General features: G+C 42.2%; 3 protein-coding genes across 3 annotated transcripts; 1 reads left to right on the forward strand and 2 right to left on the reverse strand.

The window, feature by feature from the left end:
- Positions 1 to 236: 236 nt before the first annotated feature.
- Positions 237 to 16,221, reverse strand: si:dkeyp-118h9.7 (sacsin). Its single transcript, XM_027022174.2, has 8 exons — positions 16,105 to 16,221; positions 15,876 to 15,930; positions 15,649 to 15,736; positions 15,446 to 15,557; positions 13,211 to 13,357; positions 11,629 to 13,066; positions 11,451 to 11,539; positions 237 to 11,301 (listed from the first exon to the last, which is right to left on the reverse strand). The coding sequence occupies exons 2-8, from the start codon at positions 15,908 to 15,910 to the stop codon at positions 5,924 to 5,926; spliced, it is 7,287 nt and encodes a 2,428-aa protein (XP_026877975.2). The 5' UTR covers positions 15,911 to 15,930; positions 16,105 to 16,221; the 3' UTR covers positions 237 to 5,923.
- A 287-nt stretch (positions 16,222 to 16,508) lies between these two features.
- Positions 16,509 to 18,588, forward strand: LOC113585060 (gastrula zinc finger protein XlCGF52.1). The gene has a single exon (XM_027022353.2). It carries the CDS (start codon positions 17,237 to 17,239, stop codon positions 18,332 to 18,334), a length of 1,098 nt encoding a protein of 365 aa, XP_026878154.2. The 5' UTR covers positions 16,509 to 17,236; the 3' UTR covers positions 18,335 to 18,588.
- Positions 18,589 to 19,677: 1,089 nt separating this feature from the next.
- Positions 19,678 to 23,536, reverse strand: prmt2 (protein arginine methyltransferase 2). Its single transcript, XM_035523740.1, is given in 13 exon segments — positions 19,678 to 19,786; positions 19,988 to 20,130; positions 20,132 to 20,155; positions 20,552 to 20,682; positions 20,903 to 21,020; positions 21,195 to 21,328; positions 21,331 to 21,372; positions 22,121 to 22,197; positions 22,200 to 22,271; positions 22,388 to 22,544; positions 22,721 to 22,741; positions 22,743 to 22,898; positions 23,255 to 23,536. Coding segments are annotated over 12 exon segments (1,158 nt in total). The 5' UTR covers positions 23,339 to 23,536; the 3' UTR covers positions 19,678 to 19,786; position 19,988.
- Between the last annotated feature and the right edge of the window lie 53 nt (positions 23,537 to 23,589).

The following is a 23,589-nucleotide window of genomic DNA, read 5'->3' on the forward strand; positions in this document are numbered from 1 at the left end:
AAAATAAAGGAGTGGATTGAAAGACAGACATAAATCACACTCAGACTGGTTGTTAACCCTCATACATGTCTGGAGTTTTGAATTTTTATATATATTTTAATATATATAATATTAATATATTTTAATCATATATTTATATATTATATAAATTCAAAATAATTTTTTTTAAATTTAGATTGAAGGCCAGTGCTACTTATACAACATGTTTTTGTAGACACTGTACAACTTAAACTGACTTTACTAATTCAACATTTATTGTCTCAAGCACTACAAAGAACATCCATTAGAACATATTTTTGTAAGTTGTAATGATGCAAAAGGAAAATTCTGGAATTTACGAGATGTAGAAACTTCTGAAACAACATGTTTTACATTTACATTACTACAGTTACATTTAAAATCAAGCCTCTGAACTAGTTTTTTAGAACTGAAATACAGATCATTCAGCAATAAATCGCTGCAGCCGCTGCAGCAGCTCAGCCGCGATGTCCACTGCCCTTTTTGCGTCATCGGATTTGAACTGTTCATTCGGAATGCAGGGCAAGGGGTGATGGTTTGGGTACTGCGTTTTGTCTGCGTCCACGCCGAGTGCCCTGAGCTCAGTCACAGCACTGGGAAAATCGCTCAGGCAGGTCCCGTATCGGGACACCCGCTGCGCGAGGCTTGCGATAGAGAGGCTGCCAGGGTGTTGTCCATTCCTCCGGTACTCCGTAGCAATCAGAGCTTTTTGCACTGCCTGATGCACTTTGAACAAGCACCACTCAGGGCTTCCACTGTCTCCAGCTTCGCTGTGAGCAGAAGCAAGGTCACACTGTGCTTGTCTGTGCCAGCGATTAGCTTCTTCTATATCTGGTTTTGGGGTTTCTCTGTAATGTGACCAAAAGTTATATCGGCATCTGGAATTGTTTTGATAGAATTGCTCTCGTCCCCTCCTATGAGACCTTGCCTCATTGTCCCAACTGGTATAGTAATCTGTGAAGTCATTCCAATTGGAGGACGTGTTGGGTTCAGTGCTTCCACTCTCTCCCTCATCAATTTTGTTCAGCAGATATTTGAAAGCCTCGTTGGCCAGATCTGTGTTGTCCAGGTTCTTGTCCGGATGCCACCTTAAGTAAAGGCGTCTAATAGCCTTCCTTTTGTCCTCATTTGACATGTTCAAGATTTCTTTTAAGATCTGGTCTATGTCTCTTTTGGCCTCCTCCAGGTTCTGTGGTAAGGGCCTCTTCCTTGATGGTATACACTCTGGCATAATGTCAATTTCTGTGCAGGTGCCATTTGTGGCCAAAGCTGATGATTGCTTTTCTCTCTTAAACTGATAGAGATCAAGAGAGCTTACTTCAGTCCACTCATCATTCCCAACCTGTACTTTGTATCTTGAGGGTATTTGCCTTCCAGATCCTGACCACACATTCACACACTCTACCACAATAGCAAAAAAGTATTCCATTTTTGATTCGTCTTTTCTGAAGGCTACGTATTCGCCTTTTTGAAAACTGTTGAGGGGGTGCATATCAAGGGAATCGTACCATTCTTCTGGCACAGGAGTTCCTGGGATTAGGCAGCTACAAAGTCCTTCTTCGTCACTCACACTGTTCAGAATTCCATTTTGCTGCAAGGCTCTCTCAACATCTTCCATGTTTTCACATAACAAAAGCTGGCCAAGGACTGGTAAGCTTAAAGAATTGAGCATGTTTTTGAGAAGACCATTGATTTCTTTCGTTAGATAGAGGTTGACTTCTGTCACTACTTTGGGAGCCATGTTATTGTTGTGTTTCAAATAGAAGATGCAGCCATCTTCCTGTTTTTCCACATAAATCTGTGTTTCCACCTTGGTACCTTCTAGTGGCTCCTGGTTCAACAAAAGCTCAGTTTTGAGAGATTTGCAACAGACAATCTGGATTTTACCAAATGCTCTCTGACACATGCGTGCAGCATCTGTTTGTGAAATGGTACCATCACTCTGCTCTCTGATCAAACAGATAAGACCATGTAGAAATTCACGGGAAGACAAGTGTTTTTCAAACCAGCCACTAAAATTGCATGCCTTTCCATAATCACAGTGGTCCACCTGCACACCGGCAAGGCTCTCAGAAATTACTTGAGAGAGGAATTTGGGGCGAATTCCCTGGGGCAATAGCTGCAACAACTTCTGATGCTCAAAAGGGTCTTTCTCGAGGTGACATTGGTACAGTTTCACAAGCAGTTTCAGTTTTGTTTCCAGGGAAGTCTCCAATCGATTGGCTTGAAAGACAGTGTCGTTGAAAAACAACGTGTGTGATTCATAGAGCTTCCCGTCTGTTGATGGGAGATACAGTGCGTTGTCACAAAAATGTTGTGCTTTTGGCTCGTCTTTAATCAGAGCGAAAAGCTGCTGAACAGCACGTTGGACTGTTCTCTGCTGGTTTGGCTGAAGTGTTTTCTTGTCAACAGTCTCCGAGTAGATTTCCTGGAGTATGGTACAGAGTTGTGTGGCACTGGCCTTTTCTTTAACACCAACCTTCTTGAAAAATTCAGCATACATCACATGTTTCACCTGAATGACATATAAGTAAGGCCTAAACTCAAGATAATTAGGAAGTGTGAAAACTGCTTGGCTTGCTTTCACAAGGTTTGTGTCATTTTCAATGAGGACAAGCGGAAGGTCAACCAGCTCAGGTGCATTAAAATCAATTGTCTGTAGGTATGCATATGATGTAGTGAACACTTTAGCTCTTGTGTCTATTAGCATTGGTGTTTTACACTGAGACCTACAGATATTTTTCAGGTTTTGCATTATGTGCTCAGAGAGGGGCTCATCAAATGCCCCAGCAGACCTGAGGGCATCTAGCTGCTTTTGAGAGTAGCCTTTTGAGGGTAGTATGGGCATGGCTGTCCATATGAGACTCTGATGACCAGGATTTTTTTCCAACAGTGATCCTTTGATGGCTACAACTTCTCTTTCTTCAGCAAAAGGTTTGTGATAATCATGAAGTCTTGACTCAGTTTGCATGGGAAAAATAAATTTGATGGTTGCAATTCTGTGCAAAATTTTATATTTTTTCTCATCACTCAGAATAGTCTTAAGCAATGTTAAGGATCTGCATTTAAGAACTTGCAGTTCAGTATTACCTCCAGCACCAGATTCAGATTCAATTTGAAGAGCGAATTCAATTATCTCTTTCACTGACACCTTATGTTTCAGTCCCACTTCCTTTAGAAGGCACTTTGCTTGAGCACTTGAATCTTTGAACAACTCCCAAAATTCCTTTGGCACAAACCTCTCTTTTAGAAGCATAACCTTATAAATGTCTACTTTGTCATCAAAGTAGTATGAGACCTTCTGAAGGTAGCCATGAACATCTCGAATAAGTTGGACATCTCTCAGTTTTGAGGCAATAGTGTCTTGATAATTCTTGTAGCTACATTTTTCCCTCAGTTTCACTATGAGTTTTAATAAACCAAGAAGCTGGGTCTCCGTCAGGCTCTGCACGTTGGGAAGCATGAATTGTACACAATATTCTAAGTCCTCTAAAACTGGGATGTTTAGATCTTGTGACAAGTTTTTGTTTATTGAAGTGTCCTTAAGGAAAACTGTGTTACTATCATCCAAAATGTACAAGTCTGGAAAGCTTCCTTTGAACTCAGCTTGAAGAATGAATACATTTCTATGCAAATTAATCCTCTGACGCTTTCCAGATATTGTCTCAAATAAGGGCAAGGACTTGAGCATCCTTTTATACTCATCTGTGTTCTTGGAGAAGCTGATCCCAGATTGCAAGTAATGTTGAAGCACATCAGTTTCTTCACCAGAAAGCATCTCAAACTGCGAATCATGAACGTGATACAGCTGTTTCAAAACAGAAGTGGTGTCTCTGATATTTAAGAGTTCTGGCTCTACATAATTATGCAGAAACAGATGAAAACCTTGGAAAAATGTATGGTCTATCCCCATGAATCCAAGTTTGATGAGAGAGGGAGAAATGAACTCTTGACAATCAAGAACAACACTTTGAAGATTCCTGATTGTTTGTAGGAAACATTTATTTTGACTTGGGCAAATGACAGGCAAAATGGGACTGTCAAGGAAGTGTGTTTTTACTTCACTAAAGGCTTGACCTTTGTCTTTACCTTGGGAATCGTCTTTGAGTTGATCCTTAAAAAAGTTCCAAAGTGTTTTTAGCCATGTTATCATGGGTGTGCTTGCTGTATAAAGTCCATTTGTTTCATTATATAATGACTCTTCGAGCAGTTGCTGCAGTATTGGTTTCAAAATCTTTGCTGCTATAGGAATAGATAATTTTTCAATGTATTTACCCTCTTGGAAAATTTTGATGTGTTTACTATTAACACAAAAATCTGCAAATTTGGCCTCATGTCCATGAAACATTTTGCTAAATTTTGACATTAGCTTTGGCGAATCAGAGTTGAATTTCCTTAACATCTGGTCTTGAGTCAGTAGAAGAGGGAGCCCATTGAGGTCAACAGAGCTAGAGTTGTTATCTTCAGTCATTATGCAAAAATCCAGGATCTTTGAACAACTTTGTGCATCTTTAAGCAAAGTCTGGTTAATAGCTAAGGGTAAATCATCATCAGTCTGTAAAGGATTATTCAGTGGTTTTTTCTTCAGATAACTTATCACTGACAAAGGAGTAACTTCAACCACTTCCACTCCAGCGGTTTTAAAACTCTCTTTAACTTCTAAAATTTTCCAAGTGGGTGGTACTATTTTCATTCCAATGCTCTCCAAAATGTCAAAGAGGTCATTATTGGTGCTTGTAGTGAAATGAGGTGAATCCATTGAATCTGGTTTTGAGAGACTGGACCAATCAACTCTGTATTTTGGACCTGAGAGATGTGAATGATCCTCACATCTTAGAACTGGTATCACAGGAAGGTTTCGTTTGTGGATTGACTTGTAGACTTCACTGATCATTTTGTGCCAAACTGGTGAAACAAGTTTTGACATAGTCGGAAAATAACGGAAATGAGAGTTCAGGTGATGAAGAGAATATAAACAGCTGGGCTTATCCTGTTTAAAAGTTGCACAGAGAAATGTTAGGAGGTCAGCATACAGAGGTGCAATAGAGTTTAGTTTCAATGACTGATTCCACTCAGTCTTTAAACTCTCAGCATCCTCCTTCCAGAGATCTCTTCTAGAAAAATCCACTTCAAAGTTTCCATTTACATGGATAGGGAGACCTGTTTCGATTGGCAGTGGTAGAGCGCAAAACACCCTTCCATGAAATTCATTTCCCACTGCTTTTTTGTCCACACAAGCTGCCAGGGCCACTTGAGAGACCTTGCGATTTGAGTGGTCTTCTGTCTCATGGCTTTGTGTGAAGGAACCATACTCCTCTGCAACAACCCACTGGCTGTGCTTTTCTCCATATGAGATCTGCACATTATATACTGCTTGACATGGAATTACATTTCCAGATCTGAGACAGTTCTGAACATCGTTATGAAAACATTCCCTTTCCTGTATGTTATTCTCCGAGACATTTTTCTCAACTAGAAAATAATTCTGTTCACGTCCATTGGTGCTGATCTCATGGAACTGTATTTTTGTGATGTGCTTCAAGAAGAGAATCAGTCCCTCAGGATCTTTAGTCAAAGTTTGGGAAAGTTCATTCATTTCGTAATCTTCAACTACATGTTTAGATATCTCTGATAGATCTGCCATTTTTTCTGTCCTGAGGGGAAGCCTGAATATTGTTCCAGAGTTAAGGTCAAATTTGTCTGGAAGAAAAGTATGGTAAACATCCTTGAAAGACTCTTTGAATTTTTCTTCCATGGAATACATGCAGCCTGGTGATTCTTGGGTACTACTTTCGACATATTTTAGATTCGGATCAAATATGCAGAGATATTCATCACCAGATAATACAGATGGGCAATCGGTCAGCTGGTAAACCGAATTAAAACCAATTCCATATTTCCCAGTTCATCCCAAAGTGCCTCGTTTTCCTCCTTCCCCTAGATGCTGAATACCTTGTAGGTCTTCATCAGAGAACTTGCTGTTGTTGTACACGCATAGTGCTGGGCCTTGAAGCAACTCCCATTTGTCTCCAAATATTTTTGTGGTGTTGTGTACTCTTTTGTCCCACACAAAGTGGATTTCCGTTGCCCCTGCATCATCAGCATTTTGAATGAGTTCTTTAAGAATATCTTTCTTAGCTGGATATGCTTCAATTATGTTTTTTATTCTAAGAGTGAGTTTCTCTCGTTGTCCAAACTCTTTAGCAAAAGGCGAAAATCCAGCAACTTCATGATTCTTCAGTGTGTGGTGCCTTGTTGTGTTTACGCCAAAATAACATGCAACACTACGCGATATCAGTTTGTGGCAGAAATTTAGCTCAGCTTGCTGTGGCATCCAAGGACTGTCATTGAAGTTGAGTTCACTTGCATATGTCAACACACCTCTTTCATCAGGTAGGAGACAGTCTTTAACCTTGCCTTCTTTAGACTCATACAATCCTTTTATAACTATGATGTGACAAATATGAAGGTCTGAGTTTGAAAGTGGGCCAGGCACGGTGCTCATTTCCTCAAGTACAGCAGTAAACTGGTCTGCAGTAAACCTTTCTTTGATGCCAACACAGTGCCAGAGCTTTTCAAATTTGGAGAAAATGGGAGGAAGGACGTACAGGTATGGTTTTCCCTCAAATTCCTGGGTCTTGGCTACTGAGCGCACATTTACAAAGCGGTCTTCAATAAAAACAAATGGAATTGATTGTGCATGTTTAATAATATCAGTAGGATCTCCATCATCAAGTAAATACTTGTTGAGATAATCGTAGCAGCTTTTGGTCACACTGAGGAGCTCTGACTTTTCAATTGCATCTGAACGATCATAGACCTCCTTCAGTTGTTTGAGTACTGTCTCAACTGGTGGGCTCTTATTCACCCTCAATTTTGTGAGGAGGGGGTCATCTGGCTGTATATGCAGAACTGAATGATCAACAGTGAATTCAATCATGTTCACCAAGTTGTAGCACCTGTAACTGTACACGTCAGATGGCTTTTTAAGGACGGATGTGTTACTATTGTCCTGATCAATAATCTGGCCAGGAAGAAATGATACATGTGCCAATATTTCCCAGTATGGGGAATCAACACCATGAGAACATCCCTTCATACAGTCAAAGAGACATTGAAGATGTCTCTGTGCTTTCATTTTGTCCTGGTCCCAAACTCTGGAAATGGTCTTTGCTCTCTCTACAACTTCCTCAAGTGTGAGAACGTCACTCAGCATCCCCAAACCCAACAGTCGCTGGATCCGTTTTGGTGTAAAATAATCATTTTGGCCATCATCAAGAAAGCGCCCTTCTTCTGGTTCATACAGACATGCCACTTTCCCATGAGGATTCACAAGTTTGCTGATGAACTGAAGTGTCCCAGCTTTCTGTGTCGGAATGCATGGATTGCTTTTCAGGAGTTCATCAACTGCTTGGTCATTCATGTCAATAGCATTCAAAATAAGACAATTTCTACAATGCGCATCCATGTTTTTCAAGTTTTTGAAAACCATTTGATAAAACTCAACCCAGTGAAATGTCTTCTCTTTTATCACCTCACTGAAACCACAACGAATAAAACTATTTCTTACCCATGATGGCAAAGGAACGGCACAGTAGCCAGAGTCTGTGTCATTTAGGAACACTTTCAGAGCTATATCTCCCACTGCTTCATTTCCTTCAATATTTGGATCCAGAAATCTTGCATTGTTAATTGAGCACCATGTTTGTCCATTACTAAAGAGTTTGAGAGATCCTTCCTTTGTGTTCTGTGCAACAGCTGAGTAAATGGCATGAACCAAGGGTTGAAATGCTTTACCTACTTTTTCACCATCAGGCCAGAATGTGCAGTATGCATAATTTTGAAGATTCCCATTTTGGGCCAGGTTCTTCAACTCAAGCAGTGTAGTAATGTAGGCAGTGGCTGCAGCATCTTGGAGTAATGCTTTGTTCCATTCCTTTTTTGTACCACTTTCCCAGAGAGCTTTCCTGTTGGATGTGACTGCAAAAGACCCATTGATATGAACTGGGAGGCCCGTCTCAATTGGAAGAGGCAGAAAACAGAAAGCCTGACCGACCTCACAGCTTTCATCAGGGGACCATACATTTTCTGATTCTCTTTGTAGAGGTACAGCAACTCCTCCAACTGGCAAGGAAAACTTTAACTCTTGTAATTCTCTCTGAAACATTCTCATTGAATCTTTACTTCCAAGACATGAGTAAAGAAGCCAATACTGGCTGCTGGATGTCCCAGCATGCTCATGAATTATTTTATCAATGTGTGCTGTGAAGCAATCAACAATCTTGTGGAAACTCATGTCAAGGTTTTCCAAAGTGTCCCTGATCTCTTGGAGGTGGGATTCATTTGAAATATTAATGGAACATACTACCTCTCTGGTGATTTTGAATAGTGTCTGAATTTGTTCCTGTAGTGGAGGTGTGAAAGCATCATCAGAAATGATCTGAAAAGGCACAGACGTTATGTTCTGTAGAAATAGCAGAGGAGTTTGGGAATCACTAGTGAAATGTTCCTGAAAGGCATTTATGCGCTCTTTGTCATACACTTTAGAACTAATTTCTGACTTAAGAGCCTCTTCTGCAGTGCGAAATGGTAATTTAATCAGGGTTCCATTGTAATATGTATGGTTAGCTCTTGATAGATCACAATCAAAAATTCCTTGATAGGGTTTGAACTGCCCAGGAAATCTCCTGAACAGCCGTTCTTGAAACAAGTCAAGTTTAATTCCAGGATTTGCTTCGCTGTGAATGTGTTTTTCCAAGTGGGTGACATTTGGGTCAAGAATGAGAAGACATTTTCCACTTAAAATAGAGGGAATATCCGTCACGTGGTAAACAGCATTGAAACCAAGTCCAAAGTGACCAATTTTCTCAATCTTGTTTCCTTTTGAGTTGGATCCAATTCTGACAATGTTTTTCCAGTCTTCTTCTGAAAAAAGCTTATCATTAAAGGCCCAAAGACAGGGCCCATTGCACAAGGCCATTCCATCATCAATGAGGCTTTCGGGAAGGTGCACTCTGAAGTCAAGGAGAAAACCGCATGTTCTTGCCCCAGAATCTTCTGCATTTTGTATGAGTTCTTTGAAAATGTCACTTTCCTCATCGTACTCCTTGAGTATGTTTTTAATTCTCTGTGTGATTGGCTCTGCTTGCCCACATTGCTCAATTCCTGGACATTCTTCCTCGACTCTTATAAACTGTGGTTTTAAGATGCGGGTACTTAGCAAAGGAATTTTCAGCCATTTTGCAGTCACACTTAGTACCTCCTCATGAATAACGTGGAATTCCTCCTGGTCTTGTCTCAGGTCATCTAACCCTTCATCACTGATGTCACAGAATACTGTGTTCTTCAACGGCTGCAGAGTGAAATTCTGGTTTGGTGCCCTGACGGGCACAGGGGTACTGCCACTCAATGGCATTTCATTTTTTCGCATCCAATCAAGGATGGCTATGGACACCTTGAGTTCCGAAGCCTCACCAAAAGGTGGGTCTCTGTCATCAATGCTCTGTTTTATGTCATGAAATATGTCTTCAATCTCCTCGTGCATGAGTGACTCCTTTACACCAAACTCTTTCAGCAGTTTGGCATATGGTAAAAATTCATGTGGCACTTTCTTGATGTAAAGGGAAAGATCCAATTCAGGTGGATAGAAAAGCACTACATCTCGAGGCGACACAAACTCGTTCTGGCACCAGAGCCAGGCGATGCATTTCTTGTTAATCTCTCCTCTGAAATATTCAATGTTTTCTTGCATAAATTTGTAAGTGCTGTGTAATTTGTTTTTAAATTCATAATCTGAATCTGGGTTGGCCATGATTGGAGCCATTGATCCCAAAACACACAGGTTCTCCATGACCTTTTCAGCTGGAGGAGGGGTAAGAAGGTTGAGTTTTTCACAAACACCCTCACTTAACTCTACAGTAAGTGGCATGACATGTCCCACAATTGGGGAATACTTTGAAGCCCTTATTTCAGATGGTTTGTAGAGACCCCTCTTCTGATTGCCTTTCATATTCAAGGTGTTTGGATTTTCACATGGCACCCATTGCATTTGAATAAGCTCTCTTCTCTCCTTATCAGAGAAGTTTGAGAGTAAATCATTTCTATTCAGCACTTTTACAAGAACATCTGCCTTTTTAAATGCCTTATTTCGTGAGTGAACATGGAGTTTTTGGATTTGTGAGGCAACGTGAAGTAAAGCTATTGAGGAAATTTGTTCTTCTTTTATTTGTAGACCAAGGTGTTTCAAGCTCTGAAGCATCAATGGGGTTCTGTAAACTGGTAGCGGAAAGAAATCTTCCTCAAAAAGATCTTGAAAAACTTTGTTTGTGGGATCAAATACACTTGACGGTTGTTTACGCTCTCCCTGTTCTGTCTTAATGAAAGACAGATTCTTGCTTTTACCAAGCAATTCCCCACTTTGTGAGAAGAGGATGTTTCCATGTGTCAGTATCCAAGTCATTACCTTCTCCTCATCTTCATTGCTGAAATACATTTTCTCAATGCAGTTCACCAGCTGAAAGGCTAACTGCGCTGCATCTAGAAGATCAACCTTCAGAAGAGTCAGCAGCCTGCGATCAGCTTCATTCGCACACTGCACAATGGTCTCAGGCACGGGCAGATCATGTGGGATGGATGGGTTGGACTTCAAAATAACTGCCTGTTTTGACTGAACAGCAACGTATTTTCCAGACATCAGTCGGAAGATGGGCAGAGCTGAGAGCAAATTTTGCTCGGCCTCCGAGAGACTTTCTAAAGATGAGAGATACGTCTTTAGCTCTTCTTTTTCATGAAGGGAAGCAGAAGTGATGCCACTGATGACCTTGTCTCCGTTACAGTTCAAGAGGACTTGAAGAACATTCTTTGGTGAAGTTAGCAGGACGTAATTTTCAATGTCATGATGCTTCAGACACTCATCCTTTTTAATGATTGTGCCTCCCACCGTCTGCAGCACCTTCTGAATTTGATCTGATAAGCTAGACTCTCTGCTACTCTGGAATATTAAAGTGGAATTCTTCTCTAGTCTTGCCAACAGTGTACAGCTACCTGTTTTTTGAAGTGGTTCCAGGGGGATTAAAGGCATGCCAATAAATTCCTTTAGCTCGTCCCAGTGAGTATTCAGAAATTTCCAAAATTCTGTCAGCCATGTTTTTGGTGGATGATCCTGTTTACCAGAATTCCATTTCACATGACCTTGTCCCTCTTTCCAGTCTCTGGGTAAGTGTTTCTTTGCGAGTGTGGCAACATTCTTTGCATCCAAATTAATTAGTGCATACAAATCTGGGTCTGGAATAGAGGAAAGTAATCAAATTACCAGTGTTTACATTTAACTATATTTCATCAAAATCTTCTGCAACACATAAAACCTTTCATATATCGAGAAAATTCAATACATTGTAATTATTTAAATTTAGCATAAACATAACTTTACATACTTTTTACAGCCATTTGTCTTATATGCTGGATTGTGCTGCATTTCAGATCATCAGGCAAAAACCTCTCTTTACAAAATGGCAACAGCACTCTAGACAAAGAATAATTTACATGTTAGTGCACTGACATTTTCACATATTTAGATGTATTATAAGTTTAATCATTATATTCAGTACTTACCGTGGAAACTCTTCACTGTCAATCAAAGCGGTGTCATCCTCCTCATTGGTAAATGATCTGAACCTTCCATCACTAAGTGGCAGAAGCTGTAGACCATGTAGCTCTTTATAGTTTCCATCACGAAGCACATACTCCAAGAGAGACAGTTTGTCACCCTTACAAAGACGTCCAAGCTCACTTCTGCAGAGCACGGTTCTGACTAAACATGGGGTCACCCAATGCAGTTTGCCAGCTTCTGGGAAAGTTCTTTCTATTGCCTTCAGTACATGTTCAGGTACAGTAACAAGATTTTCTCCTTCTGAAATCAATAGCTGGGCAACTGCAGACATTGTACATGCATCAACAGTGCCATTCAGAAAAACTGCATCAGAAATGCCCACCCAGCTTGTCTCATTTTCGGCAAGATAAAATACTTCTTTACCTTGTAATAACCATTTAAAAAAAACCATTGCAACCTCATGCCATCTGACCCTGTGTTTTGTCTTGCTCAGGTCAGGCCAAAGATTGTAAACAGTGCTGGCAGGCAGTTTGGATTTTCTGGCCAACTGAATGGCATCGTGTATTATCATTAGATATACATGAGGAAGCACCTCCTTCACCAGCAGTTCATTCCACATGGCGGCTTCGTCGTTCTTCTGGTCAACCTCCTGCCATTTGATGTACCTTCGGTTGTCTGTAAGGCCAAAGCATGCATTAATGTGAACAGGGAGCCCGGTTTTATTTGCCTCGTTGTTTGGAAGAGGCAGAAAGCAGCTCAGACCTCCAGCGGCATGTGTTCCATTTTGATCACACTGAAATGCTACATCAACTTGAGGATGAAAACTCATCTTGACAGCAAGTGTGTCAATCTCAGGTACACATCCTTCTTTTAGATGACAGGCTGTCACTAGCCACTTGGTCTTGGTTTCTTCCTTAGATGGCGAATTACAGGACACAGTCTTAAAACTGGTTGTGCCTTCTACGTACTCTCTTTGGAAATCAAGCATCCCACATTCTTGGAGAGGACTTGAAGATGACACAGAAACTTTCATCCTGACATTAACAGTCCCATTTGTGTCAATATGAAGCAAAGAAATGGATGACACCTTTCTCAGAAACAGAAGGCTAATATCCACATCTGCAATGAAGCTGTCAAAGAGTTGCGTGACCTTCTTGGCATTGTACAAGTTATCAGAAATCTCCGAAGGTTCATTACGCAAAGGGAATCGGAAAAGTGTTCCTTTGAAGTACTCTCCTCTAATGATTTCGTCCCAAGAACAACTGAAGACTAGACTAACAATATCTTGAAAAGGCTTAAATTGGTCTGTATATTTTGCAAGGTGATCTTTGTCCTCTTCATCTTCCAGTGACCATCGATAGCCCTCACGTTCTTCATCAAACATCATCTTTTGAGGGTCAAAAACAGCAAGGTGTTTGGAGCTAAACACACATGGCAAATCTATATAAAAAAAAAAAGAAGTTAGTATTTTCTTGGTTTTAGAACATGTCAAATAAAAATACAAATGCAAATGTAAAACACATCACTAAACCTTTAAAGCAGCGATATGACACACTGGGTATTGATTTACTACCATCCACAGACCTGTAACATGGTATACAGAGTTGAAGCCAATCCCAAATCTCCCCACTTTTGTTGGATCGTCCTGCTTGATGCTCCTTCCTGCTTGCTGTATACCCTCCCAGTCTTCTTCAGAGAAGGCGGCATTATTGTAAGCATAGAGAGCAGGTCCTACCAAAAGAACGAAGTCATGTACATTGCTCAGTGGTTAAGGTACTTGGCTTATAATCGGAGGGTTACCAGTTCAAGCCCCACCCTTGGTAGGCTGCCACTGGTTCTTGTTTTGTAATAGATAAGAGAGAGATAAGAGAGAGACCATGATTTAGAAGAAGTACTCATCAGCTTGATGTAGCCATTTAGTTCTCACTTCCGAACTTCCACTTCCAAGGTACTTTAGATTTCAATAATCTTTCCTCAAGAAACTCTTAAACACCTCTGCATTTGCAATAATAAATACCTCAAACACCTAAATAACTATTTGGCAAGAGGGAAAAGGGAAGGGAAGAGGGCAAAAAAAACACCACATACACCACTTAGACAGCAAGCATACATCAAGTTACCATGGAGATTGAACACATCACCATGGCGGTAGTGACGATCACAATAGATTCACAAATACAGACTAAACGAGAGTCTATTATCTAGCAGAAATTCATCAATATGCATATACGTGTGGGGTACATTAGAAACGAGAGTACTGTTTGTCAGAAATGTTAAACACAAAAAAACCCCCCAAAAACAACAATGGTGTGAAATACTTGATAATTACTAAACTATTGAATGACTCATGTTTATAGTTCACAGTGAGTCAATACTGCATACTAAAACACATCCACTAGTCCAGGAAACCTTTATTAAGACCTGGATGTGATTTGAATGGGTTGAGAGAATTTTTGGGGCATGTGTTTATGAAGGGTTGCTGCTGACCTGTGTTTGCTAGCAACATCAATTAGCAACTTTGGTTCTAAATTTAAGAAGCAAAATTTTAAACTCCAAAAATTCTTGAAAATTAGATTTTTGACTGAAATACTGCCTGAGCTGTCAACTGAAACAGTTACCCTCTGGGACTCCAAAATGCATGCTGCAGGTAACAGAAGCTTTACTGCATGTCATGTTGCCATGACTAGATAACATCAAACGTGCGCTGATGCTAACAGATGCCCACCATAGTAGGTAGAACCTTATACACAGTTCAAATGATCGCCAAGTATGAATGAATTTCACCAAAAAGGATCCTGACACCAGCATGTGCAATGTTTTTTAAGAAAAATGGGTTTAAAAAAGGGGCAACATCAAATTTAATTAAGAATATTAATCATTTTTAAGGTCTTAATATACAGATCACTTTGAAGTTCAAATTTGCTTTAGAAATAAAAATGTATCAGACTGGTTTGTTGTCATGTTTAAAAAAAACTAAAAATAAAAAAAGTAGCAGACCAGGCACTGGCGCCATCTTAAGTCTCTCTTTATCGCAACGATACCCAACCGTCTTGGTTACTGCAGGACACATTTCTGTCAGAGTATTGCCAATCCAAACTGCTCATTAGTATAACTGCAGGGACTCACTGCTATGTAAATCACCAGTGATATTTAGAAAGGTTCTGTAAGCACATTAGGAAAATGACAGGAAATCTAACCAATGAATACCACTGGTCCTGGGGATAGTATCTAGGACTTAAGTTATGGTGTGTGAACTATCGGTCATGGGTGTATTTCAGCAGGAATTCTATTAGTTATATTAGTTACTTTGTTGTTTTCATCAGAAATTACATCAAATTTGTAACAAGAATGGCAGATAGAAATTTTAGACAAATGTTCAAAACTGTAGAACTCAATGTGCATGAAACACGAATCAAGATTGCTAGGGGACAGTGGTGTCTCAGCGGTTAAGCTATTTGACTTGTAAATGGAAGGTTGCTGGTTCAAGCCTCCCCACTGCCAAGTTGCCACTGTTGGGCCCCTGAGCTCTTAACCCTCAATTGCTCAAGTTGTATTCCTTACAAAATTGTAAGTTGCTTTGGATAAAAGCTTCAGGTAAATGCTTGTTTTGTGTAGATAAAATTATGAGTTTGTACTTTCAGACTGATTATAAAAGGTTGATGACTCAAGTCACATGATTTGAATTTTATATTTGTTTGCTTGGAACTTAAAATATAAAATTATATAATATAAAATGGCAATGACAAAGTGACTCTGAACCTGACTTGGACTTGAGTAAGATCTGTGGATAAAGTGAGAACACATTCCAGTACCCATTACCTTGAAACTTTCCAAGAGCCTCAGTCCACACACTGTGCGTGCCATATGTTCTCTCATCATGGATGAGCACAACTTCAGAAGCTTGTCCGTCATCTGCGTTCTGTATTAGCTCCTGAACAAAACATTCATAAGAGCCCAAATAAACCCTAAATCTAAGCAAATATGCACCGCCATAACATGAATTATAAAATCAACAGTCCCACCTTCAATATCTGTCCCCCATCCGGGTATCTTCTCAAAATCTCCTTCAGGTAGTCAATAAAAGGTGGGGAAGTGGCACCAAAAGCGTTTCTTAACGGAAGAACATTAAAATGTAATAAGATACATCTGCACGTACCAAAAAAAAAAGGTAATGCCAATTTTAAAGAATAGTCGTATTTTACTGGTATAAGTTAATAAACACATGAGAGCCTTCTACAGAGCCACTCACTTTCCCCCCTTCCTACGCTTCACTGTCCGGTTCATTTTTCCATTGTCACGACCGCCTGTGGACACACAAGCCCGTTCAAAATTAAAAAAGTGTTTACCAAACATGACACTGAACCGCGAAACACTTTAAAACAACTGAACTTGTTTTGCTTAAATTTATATAAATTAAATTATATATATATATATATATATATATATAAAACAGCTATATATAACGGATTTTTTCAGACCTGCCTTTGAGTAATACTGAAGTCCTGCCCAATGCTCACGGAGCTGCCATCGACGGTGAAGCTGAACAAAGAGTACCGTACAGAGTCGGAAAGGCACGAGTTTCGTTTTACTCGCACACAGATGCTTCCTTTTCGTGAAACGAAAGTTAGCGGCTGCAGCTGGTTCTCGCTGAGGTCATCGTTTGATTTCGCTGATCAAGCGCTGTAGTCAAGGCTACTCTAGAAACTCATTAGTCTTAACGAGCTAGTTAGTATTCACTTGCTCGGAAGCCCATATTAGAAATTTTGTGTCGTGTCTAATTACTGAGTCAAATGCTTTAAATGACCGGTGATGTGCGTCATCGTGCCCCCCCCCCCCTCCGGTGACCAGGCAGCTGATCCCTGTTTAAACGTGAACGTCATTTACTCCCAGGGAAGGGTGTGATGTGGGAATTTGGCAGATATGGCCGAATGGGGGAAGTTGCACAACTGTACATTCACACTGTGTGATGTCCTTTTTTGAGGGAGAAGCCTGGAATATGTAGTTCAGCTTCTACACGAGCCCGTTCGCTCGTTGCAAGAGAGAAACGCGACCAAGTATCGCTGCGCATTTCTGCCGTCTGCACGCAGCGTGCCCACGCCAGCTTTAGTGGGAAAGGCTGGCTCCCGTGTGTTCTGCACGAAGGGCTGAAACGTCTCCGGTGTCTCAAGCCAGTCTCGTGGAGGGGCGTTATGAGGCACGCTCTTGGACAGGTACTGCTAGCTAGGCGGGGTGTGGCGTGCCGGATTTCCGTGTTGCATGTAGACCTCAACAACCTCGACATTTTGAAGGTAATGGCTTGTCTAGATGTGTCGCTCAGTCGGAGAAGCTAGCTATGGACTGTCTTTGCTTGTCCTTAAACCCGAGGGTATTACTCGACTATATGTATAGACGATAACCTTTGTGGTGAAATGGAGGAAGCGCGTTCATTTGGCCCGTGACGTGCATATTTTCACCATGTCGTAGCCTACCTGTGTATACCAATGTCACACTTCTGAAATGATGAATATATTTACCGCAGGGTTTTTTTTAACTGCATAAATATTGCTTGATTGGAAAGCTCACACACAAGCAACCCAGCATTTTGCATGTCCTGACTGGAGGGGTGCGAGTATGATAACTGGAACGTCAGAGAGCGGCACGTGTCACCCTACTGGAAGTCCCGAGGGAGGGAACAGTAGCGAATTCCTTTGGCGCTCGAGGCTGTCGGACGAGGAGGTGTGTGATATTTCGGTGTCCTCTGAGCCAGACGCGCCCCCCTGTGGTCACTGCGAGAAGACACTTGTAGGCGGAGAGAAGCCCCACACGCGCCTTCCCGGCGACAGGAGCATCTCCATGTCCTCGAGCCTGTTGCTGCATAGATGCGCTCATGCTGGCGGTGGGCCCCACACCTGCCAGACCTGCAGCAAGACCTTCGTCTCCTCCTCGCACCTGGCCGTGCACTTGCGCACGCACGCCAGCCAGAGGCGGTACAAGTGCAGCACGTGTAACAAGGTGTTCACACAGCCGGCGCACCTGGTGCGGCACAGGGCCACGCACACAGGCAAGAAACCGTTCAGGTGCCCGGACTGCGGCAAGAGCTTCGGCCGTGCCTCCCACCTGAAGACCCACCAGCGCCTCCACACGGGCGAGAAGCCCTTCAAATGCACGCAGTGCGAGAAGGCGTTCACGCAGAAGGCGGGGCTCATCGTGCACGTGCGCCAGCACACGGGCGAGCGCCCCTTCGTGTGCGCCACATGCGGCAAAGCCTTCTGCACCTCCACCCACCTGCTGTCCCACAAGGCCATGGAGTCGAACGAGGGCGGGCACACCTGCACCAGGTGCCAGAAGGGCTTCGGGTCGGCGTCTGCGCTGCGGCAGCACGAGAGGAGCCACTGGAGCGGTGCCGTCGTCCCCCACTGCGGCGTGTGCTGCTCCGCCCTCATCTCACCCTCGGACCTGTGGCCGGAGCTCGGAGCCGGAGGCGCGCGGCACGTCTACCACTGCAAGGTCTGCGGCAGGATCTTCTCTTGCATGTCGGCCTTTAAGAGGCACTGCGAGCGGCACCTGAGGCAGCCCAGCAGAGCCTGGGGGACGGATGACACGGACAACGACGATAGTGGAGATCCCTCGTTTCTGCCCTACGCGGCAGCCTCGGCCCCGCGGTACGCCTCTGAGGTCAACACTCGCTCCAAAACCAGGGCCAAGAGGAAAATGGAGGCCCAAGATTGACCGACTGCTTTGGATTGGTTCCCATTTATTATTGCGCTGTTTGTCGTGTTTGTGGATTTGGGTTTGTTTACACTTAAAAAAAGCACACTTCAATATGGACAAGATCAAGTGTAAGCAGTGAGAAGCCCAAATATTTTAGGATTTACAGTTATTGAAATCAAGTGTCTATGCAAGTTTAAGCACAAGAAACACTGAAACTACATGAGACTAAAACGCAGATGTTTTGCTGACCAACCCCCATGTTGGTGTGTAGGTGTGGGGTTGTTGGGGGTTTTTTGGGGGGGGGGGGGGGAAATATTTGGCACAGGAATCATTCACAAGAATTCTGAAAAACTCCCATGTAAAGAAGCTACGCACATTGGTTTATATTTATTTACTATTTTCCACCAGTTACTGAGGCTCTTAGAGGCATCATAGCCCCAGTCAGGGTCAGCCTACTCAATACTTGTGCTCACCGGACAACTGATGTCCAGAAACCTCAGCAGGGGTGATGGTCAGCTTCTGCAGGGGTATTACCACGTTTTAGTGTTGGTAGTTTCACTCTGAATCTTCAAGTTTTGTTGCAGTTTCTGCAGTGTTGGTGCTGATGGAGCTATAAATCTGTTTCACATTAAACTGTAATATAAAGTTGTAATAATGTGTTCTGCAGAAATTACTAAGTTGTAATAATGTGTTCTGCAGAAATTACTAGCAAGTATGCATTTTAAACATCTCCACCTTGGCCACTGAAACATGGTGAAAAGCGATCCTTCATATACAATTTTCGGTGAGGGTGCAGCCAGCCCCACCCACTGCAACCACATGGAAATTTGTTTTTAACAAATTTTAACAAAGCTCAGCCTCAGTTCATAAGAAGTGAGAACAGATAAACAAGTTTGTCACAGTTGAATCTGGGAGTTTACTATGTAATTGTCAGCAAGCTTCATAGTATAACTGTTTATGTAATGTGTAATTGTCAGAAATTTAATGGGTTGTGTGCATGTTGTCACTGTAGTGATTAGCACAGTTTGTTGTCATTAAGTTTAGGTACAGCACAGCGAGGATGATGACCACCTCATTGCAAGATGGTGGCTCGCAATAATGAGTAAACATTATCCAGTCTTTTAAGATTACAAAAAATGTGATCTTGTCTGCTTGAGTTCTTTTAACAGTGGTGACAGGTAATCATGGCCTGTGTGTCCTGCTGCCGTTGCAGCACATCAGTGCACACAGTCCTCTGGCACTTTGCTGGCCAGTCTGAAAATGAGTGTACGGTCCACACAAGGTTGGGATTGGCTCTGGAGTTTCCTGGATCCCACCCACACAGTTTTTATCTGTTTTAAAGACCCGGTAGTGAGATCATTGCTTCCTTCCACTCCATGTAATGGCTCAGCCTGCTGGGATACCTGCTATGAGCTGAGTTCATTCCTCACTGTTAGCTGTGCTGTTCAAAGCTGTGAGTGGATGAAGCTCCTAAAAGAGCAACAGTCATTTGGATTTAAAAAGCCAGAAACTGCAAAAATATCATGAACATTCATGTTAAATTACTGTTCAACACTTTTTGGACTGTAAACAAAGATGTTTGTATCAAGTTAGTTGCTACAAAGCCAATCCATTTATTTATAAACAGTCTGAACCTACACTACCAGGTTTAGGTCTGAATTCTCATGTTACCTCAGAGAATACATCGTCTTTTGTCCTTTTTATACGCCACTGTACGGTGACTGATGTGCCGCCTCCATACAGGATTTCTGTTCAGGGAGATGGACCCGCCTATGCAGTCCCCTTCCTCTACTGTGATTGGTGTGTCCAACATGCAGAGTCTGTTTCCAGTGAGTTGGCCTGAAGGGAGAATTGGACAAAGGTTATATTAATCAACATTTTTTATTTCAAGTCAGGTGCAAATAAACAAAAACATTCTTTACAAATTTGACTAAAACTAAAACTCCAGCATGGTCTCAGAACCAGGCCGATGTCATGCTTTTAACATCCCGGTGTGAAGGAACCCCATTATAGCCCCTTCTGAGAGTAACCCACATGACACACTATTATTATTATTACTATAAATTCATGTGTGAATGTCTGCAACAGAATGACCATGTGACAGTATATGTTCAAAATGCATCATAAGGGAATTATGCAAGTACAAATTCTCCTGCATATTGCCAACCAACGACTAATTCATATGTGCACACAAAACACAAAGTCTGGTTCAGTCTGTAGTAATGAGTGACGTACTTGGCGCAAGGTCCTGTACTGAGCTTCAGAGCTAGTCCTCCCTCATTGTTGAACTTCGCGACGAACCAGGCACTGAAGGCATGCGGCGTTCCCGGACTTTCAACAGGGAAGCAGAACTCTCCCCTCAGCTTCTGCACACAGGAAACAAAAACTCACCTGATGTTACTGCATCCTGTTCATGTGAAGTTTTTTTTTTTTTTATGTTTTCAATTGACAGCTCAGGCATGCTTACAGATTAGGGATCTGGAATGGTAAAAGATTACAGCTCAGGTATGGTTGGAGATTAGGGCATGGTAAAAGATTACAGGCATGGTTAAATTCATGCTTTCTAACCAACAGGCTTGGCCTCACCTCCAAATCCGACACCTGTACCATGTGCATGTCAAGAGTGATGACAGAGAGACAGTCTTCAGGTGCAAGCCTATGGCTAAACTTTGGCTTGGAGAAAAACTCCTTCAACGCCACTGGCCTGAAATTACACTCACACAAGCACACACACAGTCAGCATTACTGTAACACTAACCACTCACTCTCCAAAATACACACACATCATGCTGTTAAAACCCCCCTGCAGGTCCGAAGCATCAGGAGGTGTACTGGGATTTGACTGGGAACTGGGACTGCATTGAGCTGCACATCTTACCATAGGCAGCTGAAGTCCAGCCCATACAGATTCTCCCAGAATTCCACTTTCTGCATGCAGTTGGCGTGGGCCTGGCAGGGCACCAACCCGAGGGAGGCCGAAGATGGCCACGTCAGGCCCCCTTCCTCCAGCCACAGCAGTCCCGTGCGCACGGCACCGACTCCACCGTGAACTCAAACTGGCCGTCTGGAATTGAGCAGAGACAATCGAGCAGTGAACAACGGATGAGCTCATGTGAGGAAACAGCAGCTCAGTGGCGCACTTTACACCCCGAGGAACCAAACCCAGCATTTTAACTCTGAGTTAGTTCATCTTGCTCTTCTTGACACCGTTTATGCATGTTTTGTCCCATGAATAACATTCCACTGTCCAGTAAATGACCAATTTATCTTTCCAGAATCTTCCCCCTTCTGATATGGCATATGTGAGGTCTTAACTTTGGGTAAAGCTTCCAAAAGCTTTATATAGTAACTCAGCCTCGCAATAGCTACCTTTGAGTAGCCAAAGGTTAACTCAAATGTACCCAATGCCAGGTTGAGTTATTTAGTTTAGTCCCTGTAGTTGTTCACTGTCCACAGAGCTAACCATGTCTAAGCCTGTAGCTGATGGAAAACATAAAACGTTAGCATTTCATCAGAACCCATGACCACAATTCTGCTTTTTATTTATTAGAAAGTTGCTGAAAGTTTAATAAAACACTGTAGTTTTGTGTCATACAAATCTTTACAAAAAATGTCCCCTGGAATGCTAGATTGGAATAGTGCTTGTATATTCACCTGCACTTGGGTGAAATGTGGCAACATAAAACACGCAAACCTAACACACAAAAATGCACCAGCACGTTCCATCAATTAAAGTATCCCATATTTTGATAATTACTGTAGGCCTCTCTTTGGATGTCACTGTTTCCTCAGAGCAGTTCATACCAGAAGGCAGTTGCCCATCCACCCTGAGACCAGCACATCCACTTTGGAGGGTAAGACCAACTCTTCCGCTCTGGACCGAAGACGGTGACGACTCCCTCACAGCCATTTAGTTTCACCAGTCGGCCACAGAGCTGGCCTCTATGGCATACACCTGGGAGGAAGTCCAAACAGCAGCACATTTGCATTTAGTCCGTTTATACCTGTTCGTAAAGGATTTATGAGGAACAGAGCATTCTCTCTTAGTCTGGGATTTCCTGCGTCTTTTACCTGTTTGCACTAAACTGCCACAGAAGAGGCTGATGATGCCGGTGCCACAGCCCAAATCCAGAATCACTTTTTCCCTCAAGACGGCGCTGTTGCTCACGATCACCTGTTTGTAAGTCTCCGTGCGCGGTCTATCTGAAAGCATCTCTAGGTGAAACCTCTAAGACCTCAAAACGAGAAGGACTACGCCGTAAAACCCCCCAAAAAACCAACGGTTTTTGTCGGAAACGTAATATCATTAGAAAGTTTTCATACACAATAATTTTGTATTCAGGGCTTCAATTACGTCTATTCGCTTATAAAAATGGCCAGGACCTCTCATAATGAAACGCTTACCAATGATCCATAACTGCCAAAAATATTCCTCATCTTGCCAGGCATCGTTACCCTCTGTGGGAGCGGGGTGTAGGTAGCCCGAGGGGACATACCCAAAACACCCTCCCAACTCTGCCCACCACCAGTCTGAGGTAACCTTGGCATGGACCACTACCCTGTCTCCTGGAGAGAAATCGAGCTGAAAGCAGAATTCATTCATTCATTCAGAATTCAAAACGGAGACCAACAGTCAGGATGACCAGTGGGAATTAAAACAGGAACATTATTTACTGCGTGGAATGTTTAGTGTTGACATATTTCCACTGGAACGAGATAGCTAACCAAGTTCTCAGTAATAGACCACCCGTTGTTTTATAACGCCGACTGTTTTCTCTGCAGACATACTCTTAATTAGTAACGTATTAGTTAGTCTTAATTAGTTGCTTATTAGATAGTCTTAATTAGTTACTTATTAGTTAGTCTGAGGGACTGAACGCTTCATACCGCAGAGTAAACGGTACGTTATATACCAAGAACAACAGGTAGCCAGCTAACCTGGTCGGTGCCACTGGCCGTAAAACCTAGTAATCCTATGAATTCCTCTGTCGTATTCGTGCTTCTGTTTTCATTTTCACTCATTTCCGTCAAACAAACACCACTTTTCAGAGAAATTCAACTACAAGTAAACCCAGAAAAGACTTCTTCGGTAGAACTGTCGCCAGACCCCGTGTCTACTGCCATCTAAAAGTAGCAGCCAGTACTGCTGAATACTGTCGCTTATTGTTGGCACAATAATAACGAAACGCTCCTTTCAGCGTATTGCAGCATGTAGTATAAGACGTTAAAACATCTTCAATAACGTGATGAAGTAGAGTAAGAATTAAGCCATT

This window comes from Electrophorus electricus, chromosome 2 (assembly GCF_013358815.1).
Source record: "Electrophorus electricus isolate fEleEle1 chromosome 2, fEleEle1.pri, whole genome shotgun sequence".
Lineage (NCBI taxonomy): Eukaryota > Metazoa > Chordata > Actinopteri > Gymnotiformes > Gymnotidae > Electrophorus > Electrophorus electricus.

Coding starts and splice junctions, on each gene's coding strand:
- si:dkeyp-118h9.7 (XM_027022174.2), bottom strand. CDS start 15,910: ATGAACCGGACAGTGAAGCGTAGGAAGGGGGGAAA. Junction 11,540..11,628: donor GACAGTGAAGAGTTTCCACG/GTAAGTACTGAA, acceptor TTCTTTGTCTAG/AGTGCTGTTGCCATTTTGTA. Junction 11,302..11,450: donor AAGACAAATGGCTGTAAAAA/GTATGTAAAGTT, acceptor CCTCTATTCCAG/ACCCAGATTTGTATGCACTA.
- LOC113585060 (XM_027022353.2), top strand. CDS start 17,237: ATGATAACTGGAACGTCAGAGAGCGGCACGTGTCACCCTACTGGAAGT.